This window comes from Manacus vitellinus, unplaced genomic scaffold (genome assembly GCF_001715985.3).
Source record: "Manacus vitellinus isolate BGI_N305 unplaced genomic scaffold, ASM171598v3 scaffold_0_pilon, whole genome shotgun sequence".
NCBI lineage: Eukaryota > Metazoa > Chordata > Aves > Passeriformes > Pipridae > Manacus > Manacus vitellinus.
In genome coordinates, this window is record NW_021938789.1 from 32,837,342 (window position 1) to 32,850,104 (window position 12,763).

The window sequence follows — 12,763 nt, forward strand, 5'->3', positions numbered from 1 at the left end:
GGTGGTGTTTGGGGTTTTTCCCCCTCCCTTTTCCCAACCCCTCGCTGCATACTGGAGCTGGCTTGGAGGCTCATCCCTGCCTCTGGCTGCATACGCAGCACTCGTGTTGTCCTAACGATATGGCAGTAGCACTTCCTGCTGTAAATCACTTCGCGATAGTTTTTGAAGCGCTTCTTAAAGGCGGCACTGTAATGAACCCTCTTGTCAGTGCGTATGGTAAGCTTAGGATCCTGTGAGCTGGAGGCTCATCTGTGAATGTGCTGCAGTACTTTTCACAGAAATGGTAGAAATGCAGTTCACAATGGGCTTCGTCTTGGCATAAATGTAATTCCCCTTTCTATGCCCTGTTGGTGTACACTCTCTGATTTTGAATTCTGTCGTAGTTACCTTTGCCATCTTCTTGTTGTGAAAAAAAGCTAATTTCAAATAAATGTTCAGAGAAACTTATATATTAAGCAAGAATTATGAAAAGTAAGCTTTATTATACTACTGTACTGGGGATAGCTCTTTGTTCTGGAATAATTTGAGAAAAAAAATTCACTCAAGACTGAAATTTGTGGGCACTTGAGTTTAAAAACCTCAACTGTTAACATTTCTTAAAATACTTTAAATAGATATATATTAATGTAGGTTTCTATTATTGCTATTTTAGTGTTTCTTTAATTTATTGAAATATCTACTGAGTTAGTCTAGAGATCTCTTATTTTGCTGTTTGTATGAACATCTTCATATAAAATGGTATTGCTGATTCTTTTCCCAGCTTATTAATGCCTTTTTCCCCTCAAAAAAATTTTAGAGCATGATCAGAAGAGGAATGGATGTAACATGATATCCTTGCAGTGCTCAAAACACACAAATTCTACAAAGATTTGTTTTTTCATTAAGTAATACAAAGAAAATGGATGAATCAGCTTTGCTGGATCTGTTGGAGTGTCCTGTTTGCTTAGAACGCCTTGATGCTTCTGCAAAGGTCTTGCCTTGCCAACACACATTTTGTAAACGGTGTCTGCTGGGCATTGTGAGCTCTCGAAATGAGCTTCGATGTCCAGAGTGCAGGACTTTGGTGGACTGCAGTGTTGACGAACTCCCCAGTAATATTTTGCTTGTTAGACTACTGGATGGCATCAAACAGAGGCCTCGAAAACCTGGAGCTGGAGGTGGGACTACCAGCACAAATGCTTTAAGGGTCCCCATCAACACTGTAGCTAACTGTGGATCAAAGGACCTGCAGAGCTCTCAAGCTGGACAGCAGCAAAGGGTGCAAGCACGGAGCCCTCCTGTAAGGGTAAGTACTATGTGGTGACAGTATTTTGTTGCATTCCTATCTTTTCCTCACCATTTCAAAATGGTTGATGGCCTCTGCTTCAGGATAAGGGCAGTCAGGTGGTTAATACAGCAAAATAACATATTTTTGAGAATTGTCATAGATTTCAAGCAAGACACATCAGTGCTCCTATCACTATTGGTTTACTGTTGTGTAAATACAGTAATAATACTTCCTTATTAAAACTTAGTTTTTGAGGTAAGGAGAAGAAAAGCATTTCAGACTCTTATCTGTCCTATTAAAGACCATCAAATAGAGCAAGATAACTTATGTGGAAAGCTTAAGTAATTGTTAAGGATAAACACCTTCTGAAGAACATGTGAAATTGTTCTTAGTTTGTCAACTGCAAGATTAGAGTTTTCATTTTGGCTCATGCACTTTCTGTAATGATTCTTACTATCAGTAAATTTCCTTTGAGTTAGGCATAACAAATGTTAAACATAAAGTTATGTTGTTGAAATAGATAAAGGTTTTGCCATTGGCTTCTAAGTAGCTACATTTTTACTTCTTTTCCTTCAAAAAGATGTGTTTGAATTCCTGTGATCTGGTAAGTTATTTACATTGTCAGCCCTTACCTCTTCTTTAATTAGTTTTTTCTCAAGGTATTTTTTCTAAGTGATTCGGAAAATCTATGTACCATGATGGGAAGACATTGCCTTCTTTCTGTACTCCAGTATGAAAGTTATGCAGTCCGTAGACTCTGTCATACCTTATAATCAAGACTCAGTAGCCTCATTTATGATAATTCGTTCTAGAGCCTGTGTCAGGAAATGCAATTTAAAGAGATGACAGACCTTGCTCTGTTTTATCTAATGGCAAAGCAGGACAGCTTCTCTGAAAGGTTTTGCTGCCCAATTTGTGATGCATGCATATTCAGAGTTCCTGTGTTTGAAGCGGAGTTTTTGAATGGTTTAGGTGGTTTCCATCTTGTGGAGTTTATTTGATTTTTATGAAATATCTTGAGGAGTTCCAAGGAGAGGGCTGGAATGTGTATTTGGCAGGACTAGTCTTTATTTTAAGCTGAATTATTTAGTTTACTTACCCAGGGAAGGAAACCTTACATTGATTTTCCTGCGTTGTACTTACACGATCAGAATATCTCTGAAAGATCTTAGCTACACCTCTTCAGTTTGCATGAGGATTTAAAATACTGGGTTTTTTCTATTGGATGATATTGTTTTCTCTGCTCGCTAGAGATCTCATTAGGTTCTTTACTTTAGAATATAGAAATTATAATTATCAACCCACTTCCTGTTAATGAGTTTTGTTCTGTATATATTAATTGGTGAGGAGAGAAGGTGATCTGTGAGGTTTTTCTGTTGATGGTTTGTTTTTATGTTTTTGGTGGTTTTTCTTCCAGGAGGTAGAAACCTTAAAAAGTACTGCAAAGAAGCATCAGCAGTATCAAAACCAGTCCAGTCTTCTCCAGAACTTTAAGGTGTTTATCATGATACCTTGCTTTTGCAAAAGCTCTTCAACTTAAAGCAAAGCAAAATACCTATAGGACTTGTCTATATATACTTTTTTGTGTTGACCTTTGCACGTAACTGCGTATTTTCAGAGACTACTTGTCCTCCAGAAAGGCTTCCAGTTCATCAATGTACGTGAAGGACTGCACTTCAGGGTTTCTCAAAGCCTTATTAGAAAAAATTACTTGAATATGGAATATTCCCTCTTTTTTAATGTTCTATAATATCCTGTTGTGCAATATTTGCATTTCCAGATGTTGTGCAGAGTAGAAAGTGATAACATATGGAAGGTTGCTTCAGTTTATTAGTTATGCTGTACCGTGTGCCCTTAAAATTGCGACCATGTGCATTCCTTATGTGATTAACTGATAGTGTATATTAGTTTTCAGTGTTTTACAGCAAGGCTTCTTTGTTTACATCTTTGTTTGTGGGGTTTCACAGGCATTCTTGTGCCGCCTTTCTTTTGGGAGACAGGGAAAGATGATGATCTCATCTTTTGTCCACTTCATCCAGAACCTTTTTTACTAGGAAGGCAGTACTTTTAAGAACACAAAGAGACTTTGACAGATAAGAAGGTGGAGATATGAACTAATTTTCCTTTTTCTATATGAAAGGTGTTTAAAAAAAAAAAAAAGTCCAGAAAGCAAAATACCAATTTAATGGACAGTGTTGAATTGAATGCCCTATTTGCTTTGCTAACTCTTACACAAAGATGCTTGCAAATACAGTTCCTCTCTGGGAACTGAAGAGGAAAATCTGTTTCTAGATAACTGGCAGAGTCAGATTTCCTAAACTAATTTTGCTGAAGGGGAACTAGTAAATGAAAGTTTCTGTTGTGTTAAATGAAGTGAACGTGGATGAAGGCTGTCAAGTCATAAACATTCTGCTTATACCCTGAAGTTATACTAAGCTCATAAATGCCCTTTCAGAGAATGCCATAATTTTCAGAAGAAGTTAATATAGCATGTACTGCAGCATGATTTCCTGAACTGTATCAATGACTGTGGAGTGGCCAGCCCTGTTACTGCACAGTATATTGCATTCTCTGTATGTACGTGGTGACACATGGCAATAAACAAACTAATGGTTCCTCGAGTCTTAAAACTAATGACTCTGGGTGGGTGGTGGGGGTTAACAAATCTTGTGCCTTGTATCTCCCCCACTATAGTAACTGTGTTTCTCTCTGTAACCCTTACAAGCTTTCACTGCTGTAACAATTTATCCCTGCAAGTTCTTTACCTGTTTCATTTCCCTGCTGTTTTGATATGTAAAACCTTCTGTGCCTTTCCTTGGTACTGGTTGGACAAAGGCAGCATCCTGCTGTACCTGATGGAGAACTTGTGTTTGCTGACTGCCCAGCACTTCTGTTCTGAGCAGTCAGCTTGCCTGGGAGAAAAAATAAAATGGTTATGCTCATACTGCAGCTTCCTCTCTGGTATGGATGCTAATTTAATGATTTCTACTTTTTTTGAAGCGAAAACCTTCAGCTAAGTTGTCAGCTTGGAAGAGCTGTAAGAAGCATGGCCTGCTGTCAAATATGCTTGGGACTGGTCATAAGGAGCAAGTTACTGAGGGCTGTTGAGAGGCTGCATTACCACATGAGCCTTGTTTCCTTCAAAAGAGTATATGAAAATGTTAGGGTCCTTACTTACAAGTTTATGCTCATGTTATTCTTTTTGTCATTTTCACAAAGTATGTCAAACAAGAATTATCTTAAGTTACTTATGGCAGTTTTACAAGGGTATGCTTATTGTAGGAGTCTTAAACATAGCTGTGTGTATAAGTTGCTAGATGTTGGAGAGCTGTTCTAATTTCTTTACTAGGTATATTTAAGATAATATATGTTTAGCTTTTTCCTTGAATTTGTATTTGCCTAAGACATACGATTCTCCTTCTAGTTTGTTTATAGTCCAAATTTCTGAAATTAGGGCTGTCTTTTCAGCAGAACCTAGAGCAGAGTTTGTCTAGATAGTCTGAAATCTCATCCCTGTTGAAAATATTTTGTAATAAGGTTTTTAGCTGTTTTCTGGACCAAACGTAGGCAGGAAGAGCTAAGAGAAGGATTCAAATGATCTCTGCTAACAAAAGCGTGAATAGCTCAAAAGTTGGGCATTCCTAATAGAGTTGATGCCTGTGCTGAATAAGTATTGATGGTGTAATTTGAGTATAGTATACTGTATGTCATTGGAAAATCTTATCAAGAAATGTTACAATGCAATGTCAAAGTCCTAAAGCTTTTCCTTTTTTTGTTGTTTTTATTCTGGAAAACTGATAGAAACCTCTGGTGATACCACTTTTGATGAAGTCTTCTTGAAATGAGAGGGTAAAGGAATGTTACCTTTGGAAAGAAAAACCTACAAACAGGAGGTTGTTCTCTGTTTGCTAATGCTTAGCAGTGGTGCAGTGTCGTGTAAACCCACACATCCATTCTCATACTTGTGTGCAGGAAAGCAGCAGTACAATTTTAAATTTGCACATCCATACTGCTGCAGCAGTGGTCATTTTGATCCAGTAGGCTTGTCTGGGAACTGCTGAAGCAGTTTTAATGCCAGAAAAGAAAATAAATGGAGCCAGGTTTTCCTCCCCCAGCCATTGTGTTTGACCTCAGCACACACCTTGGGGTAATAGGGACAATGGGCCACCTTCTAGTCTGTGAGGACTTATGCAGGGCAGGCTTCTCTCTCAGACTCAATAGATGATGCCAACACTAACCACTCTGGAGAAAAGAGCTCAGGGTAGCAACTTGCACAGTTTGACTATTTTGCAGGTTGCAGAAAACTGATAGAAGCCAAAACAACTCCTGCTGTTGTAGGGCTACTGAGATCCTGGCAGAACTTAAATATCAAAGAAAGCTTCTTAGACTAGAAAATAACAATGGGACTGAAAATGTGCATTCATAGATCAATAATTTTATTAAGTAATTGTAAATAAATACTGGAGTTGCCAAGCATAGCAGCAGGTGTAGATTGGAAGAGATGTTTAAATCATCTCTGAAGAAGAGTTAGTAGAGTAAAACAGCACAAAAAAATGTATCAGTCAATATCTGCTGGTCAGCTACTTTTAGAGGAGTACATCATCATAGTAGATCAGATTGTAAAGTATACCATTTTAAGGGAAAAAGTAGTTGTAGAAATATGCAAGAAACAGTAGCTAATGCAGTTAGTTTCATGATTGTTATTTGTGATAGTAGGCTGGAGAATCATCACTTGATGATACCTGATTTTGAGCTGACCTCAGCTGCCCAGAGGGATATTCCATACCATATGGCATCACACTCAGCGGGGGGAAGAAGAAGGAAGTGGGGGAAGTTCCCAAGTAATATTTGAGAATCTGGAGATAGACCCCTATTCATATTCTGGAGTCATCATTACAAAATCTTTTGTGAAGTCACTGTAAATTGTGTATGCATACTTTTGTTCCATCTCATTCTTGCAGAAATACCTACTGCTTTTATATTTACAATTGCTTGTACAATTTTAATTACTTCTGTGTAACGCTGCTGTATCCTATGTTAAACTAGAAAAAATCTAATGGAGATTATAAATATAAAAGGAAAAGTAGGCTGACTCTCATGGTGTTAATGTTTCCTTTCAGAGATAAGTAATTAGGTAGAGAGGGAGGATAAGTAAAAGGAAGAATTGTCTCTGTATCCAGACTTTGGGCTACGATTGAGAGCTTCCGGGCTCAGTTCCTGCCTTTGCCACAGACATCCTTTATGACCTTGTACAGAGTCACTCAAAGCTCTTTGTGCCTCTGTTTCCCATCTGCAGATATGACTGATAGTACTTTCTTTGTTTGACTCACTATTTAAACTGTATACTCTCCAGGGCAGAGATTGACTTTTTAAATTTTGGATGTATGCATAGGGTGTTTTACAATGGCTCTACAGTCTCAGCTGAGGACAGTAGATGCTGCTGCTGACTCCAAATGGTTGACTTCCGCTTTACTGGGGAACCTTTCATATCCATTTCCTGTCCCAAAGATGGTGCAATGCCCAGTGTCATATTGTTAAGAGGATTTAATTTTGTTTGGATGTTTAATAGGAAATCACATTAATACCTCAGTGAGGAAAAGCTGGACACTTAAAACATCCATGTACTATCCCACTCTTCAGCTAGGGAAATCTACATCTGACTGGCACACTGGCATGTAGATTTGAGTATGTTTTGAAAAGACTAAGAAGTAAGAATATCTAATGCAAATTGTGTTGGCAGTACAGAAATATTTTATTCCTTACTTTGAACCTCAATAGCTATCTTGAACCTGTGAACTAACATTAATCTGCTTGTTAAAATAGCTGCCAAACAGGTGCGGCTGTTTAGAAAACTATTTATTTAGAAAACAATTAGGTTTTGAAGTAAACTGATTTATAAACTAAAAACCAAGTCCGTATTATTTAATCGTAATACTGAAATCCCCTTTAATTTAGATTATGATACTGTTTTTGTGCGTGTGTGTGTTAGTGGAAGACACTATTGTATGCTTGCTTTGTTTTCAGGTTGAAGAGGGGGCTGTCTTTATTTCCCTTCATTTTCTAGTTTAAGGTTCCTCTATTTCTGTAGATTCATTTAAAACCACCTGTGTGAAATAAAATGCTGTCTTTTTTCACCCACTTTAATGTGCCCAGTGAATTACAGGTTATTGCTCTACTCAAAAAGCTTTGATCATTCAGAAAATTTAAACTTCTGCATAAAAAGGAAGTCTCAAGCCCTCACTTTTAATGGGCTTGTGAAGGGGAGCAGGTTTTTTTAGAGAGAATAAAAATCCTTGAATTTTTCTCTCATTACCACAGAAATCATATACCAATAAAATTGCTTTACATAGGTGATCCAGGGTCTGGTCAGAAAAGCCAGTTGGCAGTGCTGGTGGTGTGTTTCTGTGTGCACAGTGTCTGACTTTCTGCAGTGGGTACCTCTTGTTTGGTGGCTTAATAGGCATCATGTATAGTCTGAAGAGCTGAAGAGGCTGATTGGGATGGGGTCAGCTAGAAATCCTTCATCTCCTCTCTCCTTTACCTGAGTGACATGGTTTTTACATGGTACTTCAGTGTTTAGTGCATGCATAGAAACTGCAGAAAACAGAAAGCCTGAAACTGCAGCTGTGATAATAAAACTGGAAACTTGTTATGTTCAGTTGTTTGTCTTTCTTTTTGTGGACTTCCCCTTGCAGTGCATTTGGCCTTCTCCTTATGACATGCTTAACACCTTCCTTGGTCTTTTCTTTGGCTCCATCATTGTCCTTTGTTTAAATGTTCTCTTGCCTCTGATCTTAATGTACTGCTTCCAACAAAAAGAAAACATATATTTTTCTTCCCTCTTGTGTCCAATTTGTCCTTGACTGTGTCAAACATAAGGAAGGTAAAATAAACAATAAGAAAGAAAATTTTCTATTGAAGTATCTGGACTACAGACAATCTTGAAGTAATTGTAACTAAAATCTGCCAAATGAATGAAAGTCATAAAATATAGGTTAATATTACTGTATTGCTTAGTCTCCTGGGGTTTGAAAGTTTCTTTTTTCTTTCTTCTCCTTTAAACCAGTGCCTATATACGCATCTTAGTGTGGGCAAGAATGTGTCTCAGTAATTAAAGCTGAAATATCATCTGGTCAGCCCTGTTCATGCATATACCTCATTACTGCTTTCAGGAACGAAAAGTGTGCATCTGTTAAACCTCATTTCCTGTTTTAGTAGACAGAAAAACTCATCTTGGAAAATTAGCAGTGAATTCTTGGGTCAATTGAACTAGATCAAATTCTTTGCTATTCTTTTCATATCACCAAATCAGAGTCTTTTTAGAGAGCAGGTTTTTTTGGACTGAGAATAGCTGTTTTGAGGTGAACTGGATTAATTTTAGGAAGCAAGTGGATCTGAGGTGGGAGAGTTGCACATCCAAGTGCTCTTTTCTGCACTTCTTGTCTTTCTTTGGTTTAGAGGGGGAGATGGCAGTACTGTCCTCTGGCTACCAGACTGAACAGTGGGGCTCATCCTAGTCAGCCTTGCTGCACTGAATGTGTCTGAATAACGTCTTATTCATTTCCCATGGATATTGTTGGGGCTGCTGTGCAGTTTGGGTATGAAACCCCAAGCTGGGCAGCACAGAGGCAATTGCTTAAGTCTGTTTCTCACCTGCATCGTCTAAAAGCTCAGGAAATCACTGGAACTCAGAAAGATGCTCTGGAGATAAGGACAATCCAAAGAGAGAAACTGAGTCCAGTATTTTGAATTCTTTTGACATGTGATGCTTATATGCATATCTTTAAAATGTTTCCTGGAAACCTACAGGTTTGGATTCTCCAGTTAAAGGGAAACTGAAACACAGAAGTCAATGTTTCATTTACAGACACTGTTGCCAAAGTGTCTCAGAATATGAGCCTGCTGGGTAGGTGAAAGTCAACTGTTGTGCATATGAGCAATCCACCATGGAAATCATTTATCCCTCTACCCTTAGAAGCTTTGGACTATGACACTCATTTTACACTTGTGACACTCAAGCATGTGATTTACTGTCCAAAGTTAAGGTTTTGTAGCATAAGAGTATAAACACTTCAGAATTTTAAATAATTTCTTGTCTAGACATTTGTTCCTAACTTATTCGGCTCTTGATTAATCCCCTCGGCCCTCCCCTCCCCCAAGCACTTAAATTCTCAAGTATTAAAAAACTAGGACCTGCAAGAATGTGTCTGATCTCCTAAAAACAAGGACAAGATTTTCTTGTGCACTCTCTCTCTCACAGAGTAATTGCTTGAAATATTGCTGATATGCTTGGGCTTCCGCATCTAATGTTTTAAATATGGTGAAAAATTATGGGGTTTTTTGTTTGTTTCTTTGTTTTTAATTGAACTAAAAGCTCTGGTCTGGTGTACTTTCTGTCTTCCTTGATTTTTTCAGAGTGAAATACAGATTGCCAGTTTTTATTTTCCGAAAATGTGCGAAGTATAATTTTATAGTTTCTAACTGGGAAGTATACTATTAATCATAAATCTATTTTGATCAAAGATAAGCATTTCAATGTTGCTTAAATATTAATACAGATATCGTTCTCCTCCTCTCTGAAGTGAAGGACTGCTGCCAATGCTGCACGTAAGATGAGCCAGGCAGCAAGAGTGTGTCATGTTGGACTTCATAACACCTGCAACACTCCTCAGTCTTTTGTGTTCGTTTGTTAATAAGGCTGATTTATTTCATGGCATTACTGTTGCAGAAAGATGAGGTAACTCTGCTCTTCTTTTTTTTTTGTAAAGGAAAGATGTGCATATTACTTTTCTTGACTTTCTCTTCTCAGCACCTAAGCTTTCAAAATATACATGTGCATCGAAAGCTTTTTAAAGAACCGAACCACTGTTATATCTTGTGTGAACTACAGTTCTACAAGACAAGCCTTTGAAAAGCTGTGGTTACAGACGAAAGTACTCATTCCTGCAGACTTTCAAGCTGCTGAACTCAAGAAGGGGAATGTAGTCTTGCTTGCACAGAGGCGGTAGAAGATCAATACAAAATAATTTGAAACAAGTCTCTTCAACTGTTCTTTATTAGTATGTATATCTTAGCCCATTATGTTATAGTCTGTGTTTTATTTATATAAAAAGAATTGGGGAAGAATGAAGCACTTCTGACATCAAAAAATGTTAAGATGAAAAATAGTCAAAGATAATCAGATGACAATCTGAGTTGGCATATATAGGGCATAGCTGTTCTAAAAGCTTATTTTAAACAAATCCAGTAAAGATGAATTCACTGTACTGTGGTAATATGCCCCTGAGTAGCGATGAAGCTTTTATTCTGAAGCTGAGAGCTTGCTAAAAGAAAATCAATGTCTCATGGACCTTCACTTGTTCATGTGTGCCAGTGCCCTATCATCTGACATGGTCTTTTTCGTGAGCTAGATAAAGATCTGAGAGGAGATTCTTAAATCTTATCCACACTAGCAGACTTAAGCCATTTTCAAAACCTGTTTAATTTAACACAGTTTTAAATCCACAGCCTTATTAAGTTAACAAGCCTTCAGCTTGCCACCAGGTTCTGTAATCCTCTTAGGTCTTGGGTCTAAGCAGGGCAGGGATAGTCAATAAGCAGATGAATAGATAATCCTTCAGAAGACAGATCCTAAAGTTGAGAATTGCTGATCTGAATTTTCATTGAGTATAAGATATACTACCACAGTACTTACTATGTGAGGAAAAAGTTGAAATGACTATTGCTGTGTTTCAGGGGAAGAAGAATGAATAAAGGATTTTTAAAAAATGCATTAATTTCTGGTTTGCAGCCCAATAAAATTAGGTTAAATTTTAAATATAGAATGAGGTAGATAAAAATAACAATTTATTTCCTTGCCATTATGCATATGCATATTAAAATCTTCTTGTGGTTGTTTCACAAGCTATTTTTGAAAATCTTTCGGGCAATCAGTAGTCTGTGGGCCAGAATTTAAAGAACGTTAATGCAGATCATGTGGCACCACTGCAGTCTGCATATTGCTTCTGTTCAATTTTGGCTCTTCTAATACTCTTGAGCTTAAGCTGTGTCTATCTGCTGAACAAAGCTCCTGAGGTAGTGAAGCTGGAGGAAGGAAACCCAACCAGTTAGTAGTGGAAGAATTCAACCTAACATGAGGATTCCTGCCAGACGTATTCACACAGCACCAGAGTAGGAGCAGAGGAAGTGGATCATGGAATCACTAGTGTTGCAAAAGACCTCCAAAATCAAGTCCAACCTTTGACCGAATACTGCCATGTCCACTAAACCATATCATGAAGTGCCACATCCACTCGTGTTTTAAACACTGCTAGGGATGGTGATTACACCACTTCTCTAGGGAGCTTGTTCGGATGTAGGATGCAAACCAGGTCCAGGAGATGGCAAGGGTGACTTTATGTTTGGAGATGGTGGCAAAAGAGCTGAGCACACAACTAGTCTGAGGCATGGACGCTATCGCTTATCTCATTGAAAGGGTGGGAGAAGGCCTCTGGGAGAACATGACTGAAAAGCAGAGAAATTTCAGTGCTGATAAGTGATAAAGACCCAAAAGATCAAAGTAATAAGGGAGCAAAAAGGATAGTGGTATGGAAATAAAACAAAATATGATAGTAGATTTGTAACGTAGCAATAGACCAATTAGATAAAATATTATGGAGGAAATGGGATCAAGCAAATGACTCGTGGCTCACTCTTGAGTTGGAGACTTGGTGAGGAGGACATGCTGCAGTAACAAGGTGAAGAGGTAGCTTGATGTTTGAGAATGGTTTTGGAGAGTATCAAAATAGAAAAGTTGATATGAAGAAGTTGACAAGAGGTGAGAACAAAATTTGTGTTCACTCACATGCCTTTTACTTTCCTTCAGTATGTGTGTATTTGAATTTTAAAATACTGTGTATTTTATTTTTCATTGTTTATTTTGAAATATTGTGTCATGTGTTATGTGACGTTTAGAATAGCTCCGTTCCAGAATGGTCAAAGAACTTCCATTCAGGACTGTGAGGGTTATTTCTGGCATGTCTCTCAAGCACTTTGAGATTCCTTACAGGATTCTAGAAATGTCAATTTTATTACTAATTTTATTACTAATAACGTATTCTCATTGTTCTTATGGAACCGATAGAGCTACAAATTTTAATCTTTCATTCAGTGAACTTGAAAAGAATATAGGAAATGGTGGGTTAGCATCCTAGGAATTGCTTGGAAATTGAACAAGTCTCAAAGAAGGAAGAAAAAATAAACACAGTCTATAACTATTCTTATTTAATGGCATTTTCTTTCATCTTGCTAACATGTTTCCTCAGTCTTTTGTCTATTCCTTCAGTTAGTAATAGCTGAAAATAAGGATTTAAACATCCTACCAGCATTACAGACTATGGTCCCAATCTATTCTTTTGAATTCAGTCATGACAGACAAGAAGAATGAATTTCATGGTACGTGTTCTCCAAGCAAAATAACAGAATATTTTCAGATTTCAGTCCCTCAGAGTAGCTCGC

The 12,763-nt window shown here is 37.7% G+C and overlaps 1 protein-coding gene across 1 annotated transcript in view; it reads left to right on the forward strand.

The window, feature by feature from the left end:
• The first annotated feature begins 824 nt into the window (after positions 1-824).
• The window catches only part of SH3RF1 (SH3 domain containing ring finger 1), an 84,297-nt gene continuing 72,358 nt past the window's right edge, over positions 825-12,763 (forward strand). Inside the window, exon 1 of the mRNA XM_029962559.1 lies at positions 825-1,285. Within this exon, the coding sequence (XP_029818419.1) occupies positions 899-1,285 (387 nt within the window). The 5' untranslated portion in view covers positions 825-898. The remainder of the gene's footprint in view (positions 1,286-12,763) is intronic.